Source organism: Bufo gargarizans, chromosome 4 (assembly GCF_014858855.1).
Source record: "Bufo gargarizans isolate SCDJY-AF-19 chromosome 4, ASM1485885v1, whole genome shotgun sequence".
NCBI classification, from domain to species: domain Eukaryota; kingdom Metazoa; phylum Chordata; class Amphibia; order Anura; family Bufonidae; genus Bufo; species Bufo gargarizans.
This window is the reverse complement of record NC_058083.1, coordinates 276,946,795-276,962,020: the sequence shown is the minus strand read 5'-3', so window position 1 is coordinate 276,962,020 and position 15,226 is coordinate 276,946,795. Positions and strand designations below refer to the sequence as shown.

General features: G+C 43.9%; 1 protein-coding gene across 1 annotated transcript in view; it reads right to left on the bottom strand.

Moving 5' to 3' along the window:
* Positions 1 to 15,226, bottom strand: part of ANKRD6 (ankyrin repeat domain 6) — a 166,407-nt gene that overhangs the window by 16,259 nt on the left and 134,922 nt on the right. The window contains 6 exon segments of the mRNA XM_044291382.1: positions 9,056 to 9,169; positions 9,256 to 9,408; positions 9,609 to 9,717; positions 9,719 to 9,789; positions 10,869 to 11,006; positions 11,328 to 11,432. Coding sequence (XP_044147317.1) covers positions 9,056 to 9,169; positions 9,256 to 9,408; positions 9,609 to 9,717; positions 9,719 to 9,789; positions 10,869 to 11,006; positions 11,328 to 11,432 — 690 coding nt within the window.

The window sequence follows — 15,226 nt, the reverse complement described above, 5'->3', positions numbered from 1 at the left end:
GGCCCAGAAAAGTTTTAATTTCGGAAACTTGGACTGGTTTCCACCGGAAAGGCTGGGCATAAAAGCTTCCCGGGTTAGCGGTGATAAATTGTGTGGCATACCTGTTTGTTTTGGCCACAACTATGTCTAAGAGCTCCGCAGTCAAGAACAGCTCAAAAAATCCCAGGGCCGAACCGATCTGAGCTGTCTCAACCCGAACTCCAGACTGGGCAGTGAAAGGGAAAACTACGGGTGCGGCTGAAGTTGGGGACTGCCAATCAGGGTTTGCCAGCACCTCTGGGATTCTAGGGGCTCTACGGGCACGTCTTTGCGGTGGCTGCGACGGGGTCACTACTGCACGTGCCACCGTACCAGCTTCAACTGCCCTTCTGGTGCTCGCTACTTCACCAGGTTGTACGGCAGTGCTGGTACTAGGTCCAGGGAGGGATGGGCTGCTGGTGTATGCCTCACCACGTAATCCGACAGCACCAGCCCCACTCTGCTGCTCTTGAAGCGGATCCTGCGCAACCTGTGGTCTAGCGACACGGGGCCGGGTACACCTGGTGGTATCAGGGACCTCCGCCTCCTCGTCCGAACTTTGGGTCAGAGAGCCACTGCTTTCTACAGGTTCGTATTCTGACCCGCTGGATTCATCAGATGAGGGTTCCCACTCCTCATCCGACTGGGTCAGAAGCCTGTAGGCCTCTTCAGAAGAATACCCCCTGTTTGACATTTTGGGCAACTAAATTTAGGGGTATTCCCTGAGACTACCCAAGAAAAAAAAAGCAAGCCTGTCTTACAAAGGGGAGGCTAGCGAAGTACCGGAGGCCGCTGCGGTTGATAAAAAATATCAAAACTGATATTTTTATCGCCGCAGTGCGTGTAAAGTGATTGTGCAGTGATCAAAAAAAAATTTTTTTTTGTCACTGCGGTGGGGCGGGCGGGCGTGGGCGAACGCACGTGTGGGCGACCGATCAGGCCTGATCGGGCAAACACTGCGTTTTGGGTGGAGGGCGAACTAAAGTGACACTAGTACTATTATAGATCTGACCGTGATCAGTTTTGATCACTTCCAGATACTATAAAAGTACAAATGCTGATTAGCGATACGCTAATCAGCGAATAACGGACTGCGGTGCGGTGGGCTGGGCGCTAACTGATCGCTAACTACCTAACCAAGGGGCCTAAACTATACCTAAAACCTAACGGTCAATACCAGTGGGAAAAAAAAGTGACAGTTTACACTGATCACTTTTTTCCTTTCACTAGTGATTGACAAAGGGGTGATCAAAGGGTTAATTGGGGTTCAGGGGGGTGATCTGGGGCTAAAGTGTAGTGTTTGGTTTACTCACTGTGAAGCCTGCTCCTCTGCTGGATCCAACCGACGAAAAGAACCAGCAGAGGAGCAGGCAGCCATATAACAGATCATATTTACAAATATGATCTGATATATGGCTCTGTGATTGGCTTTTTTGAAAATCATCAGCTTGCCAGCCGCGATCATTGGCTGGCAAGCTGATGACGAAATGGTCCTCTTCGAAATGCCGGCGCGAACTGCGCATGCGCGGGCCGCATAGCGCGTCATCTCGCGTCTCGCGAGATGACGCGTATATGCGTCGTTGTGCGCAGCGCTGCCGCCTCCGGACCGCACATCTGCGTTAGGCGGTCCGGAGGCGGTTAATATCCCAAGCATCTATGGGGGAAAAATGGGTGGTGAAGACTAGAGATGAGCGAATCGAAGCTGACGAAGTGGAATTCGTTTAGATTTTCAGAAAAAATTCAATTCGCAACAAATGCTAATTTCCTTGCGCTTCGTGGTAATGAATCACATTTTTTCCCTAATATGGCGGCTACACATGTGAGGACATGGGGCAAAGAACTCTGGGAAGGTGGGATCAGCCAGATTGACATGCCTGCATGCAGCCAATCAGCAGCCAGCCAGCCCTGTGATGTCACAGCCCTATAAAAACGGCGGCCATCTTAGAGTCAGACATTTTCCAGCGTTTAGAGTGCAGGGACAGACATGTGAAGGTGCTAGGGACAGCAATTGGAAAAACCTGATTGTGCAGGGAAATGATAGGGAGGAATCATTTCACAGCATCTTAGTGCAGGGAGAGATGTCAGAAGGCGCTAGGGACATTGATAGGAAAGTGATTTACAAGTGCAGGGAAAGATTATTTGGAGATCCAAATAGCCATTAGACAACTCTGTCATTCCAGCTATTTGTTATTGGGCTGCAAGTGTTATGTTGAAAAGCCTTTAGTGGCTTATATCTTAGGGTACTTTCACACTAGTGTTTTTGCTGGATCCGGCAGGGTCCAGCAAAAACACTTCCATTACTGATAATAGTTATTATGTGGCAATGCCACGATCCATCAGCGCTACTATGTAACAGCAGTGCAGCAGTGTCCCGAGCAGCTCCGTACCTGCGCTGAACAGTGAGTAACAAACAACTTCAAATTTGGTGTGGGGGCACCGCGCACATCTATAAATGAAGTAAGGGGAGACTGGTTAGGGTAAACTAGAATCCGAATGATTTACCTTATTTTCTTAATATTCTTTATACGTCCTCCTTGCGGCTATGGGTGGCTCCGCTTGTGGAGTGGTTAGGGTTATAGGTAGAACACTTGTTCGGAGGGCTTCAGGGGTTCTCCGCTGCTGAAGTGTTCTACCTATAACCCTAACCACTCCACAAGCTGAACCACCCATAGCCGCAAGGAGGACGTATAAAGAATATTAAGAAAATAAGGTAAATCATGCGTATTCTAGTGAACCCTAACCAGTCTCCCTTACTTCATTTATAGATGTGTGCGGTGCCCCCACACCAAATTTGAAGTTGTTCATTACTGATGTTCAATACAACCATCTGCATCCGTTATGAACTTTAACATTGCCAAAACAATTCCGTCATTAAATCCATTGAAAGTCAATGGAGGATGGATCAATTTTCTATTGTGGCACAGAAAACTGATCCATCCCCATTGACTTGCATTGGGGGTCCATTTTTTCCAGGATGGAAAGCAAAATACAACATGTTGCGGTTTGCTCTCCAGTCAGACGGAACGGAATGCATTTTGGAGCATTCCATTCTGTTCAATTTTGTCCCCATTGAGAATGAATGGGGACAAAACAGAAGCGTGTTTTTCCGGTATTGAGCCCCTATGACGGAACTCAATATCAGAAAACATTAACGCTAGTGTGAAAGTACCCTTAGTATCTTATATCAGTACAACAAGAAAAATATTAACGTATTTCACTTCTGCAGTTATTTCTAGTCAAAGCGTATAGGGTCGTATTTAAGTACAAAAAAAATATGTTCTCGGTGCATTTCTGCAGTTAATTCTGGTGAAAGCGTATAGTGGCCTACTTCAGTACAACAAGAAAAATATATTCTTAATTCACTTCTGCAGTTATTTCTGTTGAAAGTGTATAGTGGTGTATTTCAGTACAAAAAGAAAAATATATTAGTGGCTTTTAGGGGTGTTTTAATTTCCGTTTAATTTGTTTAGTTCAGCTACAAGTATGTCAGGCAGAGAAGTGCCAGGCCATGCACAGAATAGTGGCAGAGGCCTAAATGTTTCTGGCGCAGGCAGATGTCGCAGCAGAGTAAGGGGGCGTGGCAGCAGGGGTCGCAGCGAGAGGCCTCAGCTCCCGGTGTTATCTAGTGGTCGTCACCTTGCCACTCTGTGGTCTCCTGATGCTTCTGCCGCCATCTCCACACTATGTCACCTTGCCACTCTGTGGTATTCTGCTGCTGCCATCTCCACACTATGCCACTTTGCCACTCTGTGGTATCCTCCTGATGCTGCTGCTGTTGCCGCCACCTCCACACTCTGTCATTGGGCCACTCTGGTTTCCTCATGCTGCTTCCACCTCACCACTATGTCATAGGTTCACTCTGTGGACCTCTCATGCTGTTCCCACCCTCCCCATTTCATGACTGGTCCACTATTTTGGCTTTCAGCCTGGCTGACATCATAATTTTTTTTACCTTTCTTCTGATCTGTCAGAAGAAAGGATAAATGAGACGCACAACGGATCCTGTCTGTGTAGCAGCTGTAAGGCCTGTATGGTCCCATCAGAATTGGCTTAAGATTTGGTAGCCAAAATCAGGAGTGGGTACAAAACATGCAAGACATGCAAATATTCTATTACTGTGTCATCTCTGTATCCACTCCAGTTTTTTGGGGGCATTAGCAATACTGATGGATTTATTGAGCAAATGCTGACCAAGTGAAGGCGTATGCTCCACAGACAGGATCCGTTTTTTGTGGGTTATTGTTCTGACGGATCAGAGGAAAGGCAACACAGTGACGTCAACAAAAAACTTACTGCTGACACCCTCTCCACTCTGTTAGGGGGGCTCTACTTGTATAATCGTTTAATAGAACAGGTTCTGTAGACATCTATGTGGAATCCGCTGACGAGGGTGTAAAAGGACTGTGCTTCTTCTTGACGCCAACATGAACCTGTAAGACTGAGTTGATACCTGAGTTATTTGGTCAGTTTTGGCCCCGTGACTGCCCAAATAAGTGAATTATGCAGTGATTCTAAGTGTGACACCTGTCATCTGCATGTCATACGGACTCACAGTATTATTTCACTACCAAAGCAGACTCCCTATGTGTGTTACTGCAAGGCACAGTGTTCTACACCACTAGAAAGGCTCTCTGCAGCCAGAAAATAGCAGGGTTTTTTTACGCAATTTGCTGCAAATTTATTTGGATCGAAGATAATAATTTTCCCCCAAAGATTTGGCAAACCGAATTTTTGAAAAATTCGCTCATCTCTAGTGAAGAACCTGGCACCAGACCTAAGGGGACCCCTGCCTCGACCACCTTGGATGGATACCTGTACCGAGCCGGCCTGTAGTCTAAGATAGTGCCCGCCTGCGCTACTCTAGATTACACTGGTGCTCTTCCCTCTCCGGACTCTGTGGCTGCTCCCCTTCAATTGCTGCTTCCTGAACGAAGCCCTGAACCTATGGTAGCGGGGGCCCCATTGCTTCCTGTGGTCTCAACATCTCCTGTGCAGGACTTTCCAAAAAGACCAGTTGACGATGTCACCACCAGGCCATGTGTGCACGCCCATTCACCTGCAGCACACTCGGGCACGGGCAGCCCTGCTCTTATGACCCAACCTGTGTTAAGGGCTGAAACGTATGCACTGCTGGCCTCTTCACCTCAGGCCATATTGATACAGCGGGCACTGCATTCTCCTCTTTTTGCAGCCCCCTTCCTCCAGCTTGCCTTTTCTCCAGGCTCTGATCCCTGGATGGTCCAGAGGGTTTGGCAGACCGCGGGCCACAGCCTACTCGGACTCCCTCATCTCCTGCGCATTCAATCTCCTCCAAGATGCTGGTCCACCTCCTTCTCGGAATGGTTCTGGTCCTCCTGCTGAGCCCCCTTCTGACTGGTGGTCTCACATCCAACAGCTACCTACGGGCTCTCATCTCTGAAGTTAAGGACGCCTTAAGGGAAGAAATAGCTACAGTCCATCAGGAGGTCCAATCTGTTGAGGTACATGTTAACCAGCTAGAAGAAGACCACAACTCATTGCGTAGGGCAATCTGCAATCTTCAGGCACAATCATATTCCCATGCTCTTTCGCTCCGTGACTTGCAAACCCATGTGGAGGACCTAGATAACAGGGGCCGACGCCATAATATCAGAGTCTGTGGAGTTCTTGAGTCTCTGGAAAAGGAGGATGTCCGCACAATACTCCTTAGTATCTTTAACACTATACTGAACCGTCCTGCCACTCAACCCTTTTCCGAATCTCTGGAAAGGGTCCTGAGGGAATTATTTGCTTTTGTTAATGACTTTGGCCAGAAGGAGGAAATTATGGCATTCCCTGTGCAGTTTGGATTTCCAAGGTACTCGGGTGTCATTATTCCAAGATCTGTCCTGGCTCACCCTCCAGAAAAGGCGGGCTTTGAAACCTCTCCTGGATTTGTGATATAAACATTCGATTCCCTATTAGTAGGGCTTCCCTTTCAGACTTTCCGCATGCAGGAATGGAACTGTGGCCACCATGAGGATCCCTGACCTCTCCGACTTCTGTGCCTAATTGGTCATTACTTCCCCACTGCTGCCTGATTGGGAATCCACAGTTTCCCTACCTACAATCCTGTCGACCTGGACAACCGTTGGACCTTGCAGGTGGCGCCTGAAACCATCTCCAGCAGATACTGATTTTGCTGCTTCCTTCTGTCTTCATGTTTTTTTTTTTTTGCTCTCTTCCCTGATTCTGTTTTAATGTTTTAAGGGGGGTGTTCATTTCTTATTCCTAGTGCCTATTTTTTAAATGGAGCTTGAGGAGCGTTTGGTATTCATTGTGGGTCATCTGGCTTTTGCCATTTCTCCCTCTTGAAGCCCCTTTTGGTTTGTTGAGCTGGCTGTATTTTTGCTTCCTTTTTTCTACCTTTGCACTTGGGCTCCATAGACATAAAGGCTATAGTCTAACTTGGCCTTTAATGTTAGTTAGATTTTTTTTTTCATAAGTATTTGGTTTGTTTTCTGTTGTTGTACCTGTGGTCTATTTTTATGTAGTCTCTTCCTCTCTGCATCTATTGTTCCAGTATAAACCTTTCTTCCTGCGAACCATTCATTGGGCTGTCGGGGAGAGCAGCTTGGCAACGTCCTCTCGGGGGCCCTTTTTTATGATTTAGGGTCTAGTAATATGCTGCTTCTTGCTTTCTTTCCTTATGACTAAGATTATGCCTTTGAATGTCAAGAGCCGTAATTCTAATCTTAAGAGACGCCTCGCACTGAAGTAGATGTATAAATATAAAGCTGATATTGTTCTTTTGCAGGAGACTTATTTGACAGCTTCGGGTTCCTTCAGCTTTGCAAAGCACTGGTTTCCTAGAACCTATTCAGCGGTTGAGAGTATTAAATTGGCTGGGGTTGCTATCTTGATCTCTCGATCTTGCCTGCTACAGGTAGACAAAGTAGACACGGACCCTCAGGGTCGGTATCTCATCTTGCAAAGTACATTTTATGGTGTTAAGTTGCAGCTCTGCACGGTCTATGCTCCCAAGTCTGGTCAGCTTGCTCGTCCCTCCTCTCTACTTTTTCCTCTCTGCGGGGTGCGGTTCAGTTGATAGGGGGTGACGTTAATGTTTATTTTACGGAGAACTCTGACAGACTCTCTTCATCCCAGTTGGCCCAATCTCAACAGGTAAAGCACCTCTCTAAGTTTTCGCTGGCTAATTCGCACACACGGCCTCTGATTTTTGAACAGTGGACAACCCTTACTCGCACCAATATACCTTTTATTTTCCTCCTTAACTCACCCATAAGCGGATCGACTATTTTAGCCCTCTGAGCCTTGTCTAACGCCTCTATTGGTCCAATTACGTGGTCCGATCATGCTCCTATTTTTCTCGATTTGGCCTTTTCTGCTGCCCATTTGAGACACACACATTGGCGACTGAATGAGTCCCTTCTAACCAACCCTCAGATGTGGGCTGCATCTCTTTACTTTGCGGAAAATGCGTCTACGGTGTTCCCCCAGGGTTTTCTCTGGGAGACACATAAAGAGGTGTTCCGCGGTGATTGCATTTTCCAGGCATCCCGATTGAAGAAGGATAGGGATGCTCAATACTGCACATGTATCCATTCTTTGCACATAGTGGGTCGGGTATTTGATTACCCGACCCACAAAGAGAATTTTGTGAAGGGTTATTAACTTGAGGGCCCGACTTAAATCGCTATAGTCTCTGTAGTAGAGAAATTGCACTTCCCTATAAACTACTGTTTTCCCTCCATAAACAATGCATGTTGAGTGCCCCCCTATAAACAAACTCAACAGAGTGCTTCCCCCCTTAAACAACAGTAGCCGAATGTCTTGTATAATTAACATCAGTGGCCTGCAAACCCATACAAATTTGGAAAGTGTCATTATAAACACCAGCAGGGTTCTCTGAGTAAACAAATCCACTTGGGTGTCCCCCATAAGCTACAGGTAAAAAATAAACAAAACTGGTGTAGTATTCAGCCTTGGGGTGCATTCACATGACCGTTTTGTTTTCCATTCTTCTTATCCGCCAGAAATACATAAAAAAACTGATCTTTTTGAGCATCAATCACGCTCAGTTAGCATCTGTCTGCACAAAAAATTACTGATCTGTCTTATTTTGAGGTTTGCGTCAGTTTGTGTTCATTCTGTCAGAACTCTGTTATTTTAGACAGGAGAAAAGGTCCTGCGACGTGGACTTTCGATCTGTTTAAAATAACAAAACTGACAAAAACGAATGCAAGCTGAATATAATGGATGTTCAAAATAATTTCCATTTTTTATATTTTTCTGTTCTTCTGATGGATCAGAAGAACAGAAAACAAAATGGTGATGTCAATACAACCTTAGGTGCCTACAGCAAAATAACTCGAAAATAGGGGCCTGCTGGCAGGCTGCAGACCCCAGTAGAATCAGACTACAGCAGAAGTGAATTCTATAACACATCAATTTTCAATTTACGGGCACTTAGGAAGATGGAACCAGGACCATGCACTGATGTTCAACTTTTATGCACACATGTCTCAGGTGAGATGGTTTTATTGCAAAGCATCTGATGGCAGAACCCATTTAAAGGGGCATTCAGACAAGGCATTGCCCGTGTCGAAAATCATCTAATGAACATCCAAAACACTCATTCATTGGGGTAAATGATCTTTGGTGCAGACACCTCAGTCATCTTTTCTGGGCAGCAGATCATGCTGTCTAAACAGCACACTGCTGCCTAGGAAGAATAAATATGTAGGAGGACGAGTGCTCGTCCCCATACTGTGGAGGGGATTGCTGCAGGCTTCACTTCCAATGATAAGCACTGCACTAATGAGCAATTGTCAGGAAGGATGCGTTACTTCCCGACTATTGCTCATTAGTGCAGTGTAAAGGGGCTGTAAATCCCCCATCCCCATTTAGAACACATCCATGAAGGAGCTGGCTGTGCATGCCCAGCCCAGGAAGCGCAGGTCTTTAAGCCCACAGCTATTGAACGTTTATTGGCACATTAGTGTGGTTTTGATTCAGCTTTTATTTGAATTAGCCATTATCTAAGTATTGTATGCACCTGACGTTTTTCGGCTTCCTTCTTCTGCACATCTTCTTGCTGCTGAAGGCGACACACACATTCTGCTCTCTCTGCAGACATCCGCTCTATCGTTAGCTTGTCCAGGACCCGCAACTGCAAAACGTTCAGTAACCAAGAATGTGACGCCAGAATATTACAGGATTTTGCTTTCTACACAGTGAGATTGTTGTTAATCACACCTGGTGCTGGGTTTTAGTGTCCATCTGTCCAAGTTTTGCATTCATCTGGTCTTGTACAGTCACAATCTCTGCCTTTATTTCTTCTTTTGTGGCCTCTAACTGATTCTCAAGTTTATTTAGGAGTGGCTCACAACGACATCCATTTATGGGAGCCTGGAGATAAATTGAAATGGGCAGGCGTACTTTAAATATCTAAATGACAGCAATTTATCTCTAAACCATAAAATCCATACCTATAGTTTTAGATCAATAGAATAAAAATTAATGCACATTTTCAGCAGTCCTATTAAATTTACAGCACAACTGTATCGAATGCATTTCCATTTGCAATACAAAGGACATTAACGTGTTACCTGCATAACCTTGCCATCTTTCCCCCTGTATAGAGTGTAGAGCTGGTAAGCCCTGGCCTCATGAGGAGGGAATGGTGGTGACGGAACTCTGTGTTTGGCTCTTTCTTCTTTGGCTGGTTTGGTGGCAACCAGAAAAGGGCTGTTGATCTGCAGGTGATGTTGGATCTGACAGAGCTGAGATCTAAGTATATATGAAATACATGATTTTATACTTTATCACTTGTCTAAGAGATGTAAACACATTATGGGTCAATAAAAAGCTAATTTTTTGTGAATGTTAAAACAGAACATCTATTTGTGAGATAAGGTAGACATAATGGGGGTCATTTATCAAACTGGTGTAAAGAAGAACTGGCTTAGTTGCCCACAGCAACCAATCAGATTCCTCCTTAAATTTTCCAAAGGAGCTGTCCATAATGAAAGGTGTAATCTGATTGGTTGCTTTGGACAACTAAACCAGTTCTACTTTACACCAGTTTGCTAAATGACCCCCAATGAGTTGTCTAGCAATGTTCAGCTGCAGTTTCTCTTGTTCTAAGGCTTCCTGCATACGTGGATTGGAATCTGCCATAAACCTCAGTGAAATAAACGGAAACCTGCAAGGTCTCGCTGGCTACTATAGGATCTTGTGGCTGTTATATCATAGTTCATAATGCTATAATTTGAACTACAGCAGTTATTAAAATGTTATATCACTTCTTTAGTGGTACCCACAAGATCCCAATAACTAGCGGGACTGGTCAACCATCTAATGTGTAAGGGTGCTTCCATACTCTCCTCTGATGGCAGATGTTCAAATTCAACTGCCCAATCCTTTTGTTCTCAAGGAGAAGAGTCTGGCAGTGGCTTTCTCTCCTCTTCCTGCTCTGGAGACGTTAGGCCATGTAGGTATGGAGGGGTTGGGAGACATAGCTATCAGGTAAACAATTTAATATGTATGGGCAGCCTAAGGCCATTTTCACAAAATTAGTGTTTGATCATTGATTTCCATCAGGGATTGTGAGCCAAAACCAAGTGCTGGTCAAAAATACAGAACAGGTTCAAATCTTTCCTCTATACCTTGTATCTATGTAGCCTCCACTACTGGCTCACAATCAGTGACCAAACATTGACCTAGTCAAAGCGATCGAAGACATGCAGTTTGCATTAGTTAACAGTTTTTTTTAATCAATATCCAACAGAAGGCTTAATGATTTTGAGGAAAAGTGTCTGGGGTATATGTAATACCCACTGGAAACCAGTGACACAAGTGTCTGGTACCTTTTCTTTAGGTTTTGGTCTTTTTCCTTTCCTTTGTTTATTTCCTGAAGTAGAAGCTCGCTGTTCATCTTTACCATCTCCCTGTTTAATAGCAGCTTGCTCACTACTGTGGGTGTCATCAGCAGCTGATATACTGGCCTGAAAGGACAGTTATGGCATTAAAAATACAATAAGCCAAAAATGTCATGTAATAAAATCCAAAGGTTGACTTGTTCATTAGCATTTATGAGATGAGACAATAAACTCAATACACTCACAAAACGTATTTCTGTAATGGAAATGAACTCCTGATTCAATAATATGACAGTGTACAATCCTGCCAACTCTCTCATTTTAAACAATCACACTCTTGGTCTAGACAGGCAGCATATTATTACATTTATTATGGTAAGTACATGTGTCTATATAGCACAGGCTGTGACCAATAAAGCGCCAAGAAATATTACAGTAATCACATACCTTACTGTCTGCAATATCTTCCCTAGGAACTGATTGAGTTCGTCTTTCCTCTTTCAGCTTCTCTCTCTTTTTCCTTAAGCTTCTGCCGCGGCTAAACCGTAAAACCTATGGAAATAAAGACAGCATTTGTGATGTTTCTGTATGAAAATGCCAACATTATCCTTGTCTTGTTCTAAATTATGGCCATTTAGAGACCAATGGGTGTTTCTACAATGTAATTTAGCACACATTGGCACTACCATCTGTTTGCTAGTTAAGAACTCAGCACTTTATATTTGTTCCAAGATATGTCAGTCAATGGTATCCTCTCTACATCTATAACAACTGAAATTGGAAGCTGGAAAGGATGATCGCTGTGGCCCTTGATCGCGTTGTGGTTATTCTGTCTGTTGGCTGAGATGATCTATTCTTCAGTCTTACAACTTTACCTTGTGGTTAGTTTGCAGCTGTCAGACGGTGCACTCCTGTCTAAACAGACATTAAAAACAGGTCCACTGATTTCTGGCCACCAACATGTCCAAAAATAAGACGTGCTATATTTCGACGAGCACTATTCACTGGCTGTTAAAAAAATATCCATGTGAACACCCCATAGACTTCAATCAGTTCTAAAAACATCTGTTACAGAAATATCAGTCAAACATGTGAATGAGCCCTAAGTAGGTGTTTACCCTTATTACAGTCTCATGCTAATTAAAAGCACTGTGTGGATGGGAAAGTGCTAGCACTTTCAAGCTGGCAAGTGGGCATCAACATTTTAAATAAAAAGTACACTAAGAACCTCATGTTCATCTTGCTTACAGCAGTAGATCCATGTAGATGTGCAGTCCATGCCGTTCTTTCCTACATTTGCAGCATATTTCAATTATGTTCCCCCTCGTTTTTATCTTTTTTTGTTCCAACAATCCAACCACTTGGCTCAAGTGTTTATTATTTTTATTTTTTTTTACTAACTAGGAGACTGCATAAGGGAATGACCTGCTTGTTCTCAGTCTTTTGTCTGAGACGACATGGAATGGTGAGCTTTTGTAATATGTTCAAATCCTGCAGTGCTGCATGGTGGATGTGGGATGGTGAGGAGCAGAGCCAAAGGGTCTTAGCTTGTCAGCAGACATACTGATGGGCTGCTGGACACACACAAATGTTGTGTTTCAGCAGCACTGACCGTTTGGCGTCACACCCCATAGTGTAAGGACCCACATGAAAAAGTCACTGTAATGTTGGCAAGTGGGTTTACACATTTTGATCAAGTATACTAAGAATCTCATTGCAGCAATAGATCATTGTATGACACCATATCATTTTTTTTCCATTTGTGACAATAACCAATGGGTTTGCTTGGAGAATGATCTTTCAGCTATGGCTCTGTGCTTGCTTCCATGGATAGACCATGGTGTTTTGAGCATTTGAGAGTAGTCTTCCAGTGTGGTTTCTTGGTACAATGTGAAATAGAACCAGCCCCATGATGCCCTTTTTTGAATACCACGCAATGGTTGTTGGCTAAAAAATAACTGCATTGGACCAACAGTGTCAATTTGCTTTACACCTAACCATTGTCATTATCTACACATGCTATGCTAGGCCTGTAACTTATGTAACCATGTGTTTAAGGGGTTGGCAACGTTTTGGGTACTATTAACCAATGTGTATGTAAAATGACTATACAGCACTTACTAATATAGCCCTTGTTGATATTCTACACCATTTTCTATACTTCATAAGCCATTTCCCCTTGCTGGGCAAATCCTCTGTGCTATAAAGGTCCTGTCCATAGGATGGCTGTCTCCTACATTCAAGCAAACTCACCAACACCAAACTCCCAAGTACAGATGGCAGGAGCAGTGTATCTGAATGGAGGAGAAAGAGTAACATATCTGGTCACATGCTCCTCCATTACTTGCCAATCTACGGACAGGACCTCCATGTGCAGACAGAAAGTGCGGCACTGGGCATAATTAAAAATGGGGCCCCCTGTGGCTTCCAGCAGTGGTGCTAGAGTCTTAAAAGATTAGGGGCACAAGCATACCCCCCCTCCCAAATTTATTTACATACATATATAGGTATCAGATAATAAAGCCATACCATACAGTGATTAAATATTACCTCCATACTGTTACTGAACAAAATGCACTATACAAAGATCAATATTGCCAGTGATATCACTACTACTAACTATAGTTACTCTCTCCCCAAAAATAATGCTAGACATACACTGCCCCTTAAAACAACGGTGGCGTCCGGAGCGGGAGAGGCAAATTGATATATATTTTTTTGCATGCTCTGAACATGGGGGTCTGAACTGAGGTCTGAATGGGGTTCATTCACATTGGGGCTCTGATCTGAGGTTTGATTGGCGGTCTGATCTGAGGTCTGAATGGAGGGCGTCTTATTTGCATTGGGGCTCTCATCTGAGGTCTGATTGGGGGTCATTCACATTAGGGTCTGATCTGAGGTCTGAATGGGGGTCTTTTTCACATTGGCGATCTTATAAACATTGGGGCCTTAATGTGAGGTCTGATTGGGATCTTACTAACATTGGGGGTCTGGTCTGAGGTCTGACTGGGTATCTATTTAACATTAGGGGTCTGAGCTGGGGTCTTATTACCATTGGAGGTCTAATTGAGGCTCTGAGTTCTAATGAAAACATTTATTTTCTTATTTTCATCTTATGGGCAGGTGAGTCTTATAGGGCCAAAAAAATACGGTAGATAGTGCCCCATATCGTGCCCTAGACATTAGTTGTTTGTGACCCAGATGGTAATAGTGCACCACACAGTAAAAGTGCTACCCCTGCAACCTCCAAGTGACAGTACGTTCGCAGGAAATATGTAATAAAGTGGAAAATACCGATACAAATTTTGCTGCAGATCATTGACAAAAATGCAAGTAGTTCAAATGGATCTAGCAGCAAATTCATGGCAAAATCAACAGTGATATATTTCATCCTCTGCACGGCAAAGCATGAAATCAGCAGTAGAGATCTCCACATAAATTGATAGACTGCAGATTTCAAATCCACAGTGCAGCCCAATTTACACTGTAAATTTGAGGCATGTGTGAACCCTCACAAATATTGTCGCTTTTTAGCCCATGCGGTAATAGTGCTTTTTTAAATTTGTGTCCCTTACAAAATAATAATGCCCCTTTTGCGCCCTCGAAACATAAATATTTTGGTTTAGAAAGTAATGTCCCCTTTCTTTCCCAACACAATAAAAACCTTGCTTGTGCCCGACTTTGTGCCCTTTGGAAGGTAATAAGGTATGGTAGAAGGTAATAATGCACCCTTTATGGATAAGGCACTCTCGGGTCACCAGTATACACCTATATATGATACACACAAGCAGCAAGTATTATATATTGGAATACTGTACTTTTGTGGACTAGTAGTAAGCGTAACCTGTTGTATGAGATGTACTGCTTGAGATGTACAAGAAAAATACACTGATCCATACAGAAACATTGGCAACCTATGACCTCCATATGGCTGATAGATCAGAACATCAACAAAGTGCCATATGTTTAACTTACATACACATTGGTTATCAAGAGGAAGAAAGTGGCCAGCCCGTTTAAGAGAATCCCATAGGCTTGACAAGATAACGGTTCTTTTGTTTCAGATGCACTCACAAAACCTGTAAGTAATGGCCTATCCTGAGGCTATCAGTGTAAAAATCCTGGAAAGCCCCTTTAAGGTACAACACCTATAGTGCATAAAATATTACTGTATAGATACTTTGCCCAAAGGGGTTGAATAGGCCACAGAAAATGATGATGTATCCTCAGGATAGGCTATTAATATCGACACCCGTATGCTGTATCAAGAAGCCGTGGTCCCAGAAACTATAAAGTGTACAGAATGGAAGCAGAAGGCTCCATACACTGTGTAGATTCTGGTTCTA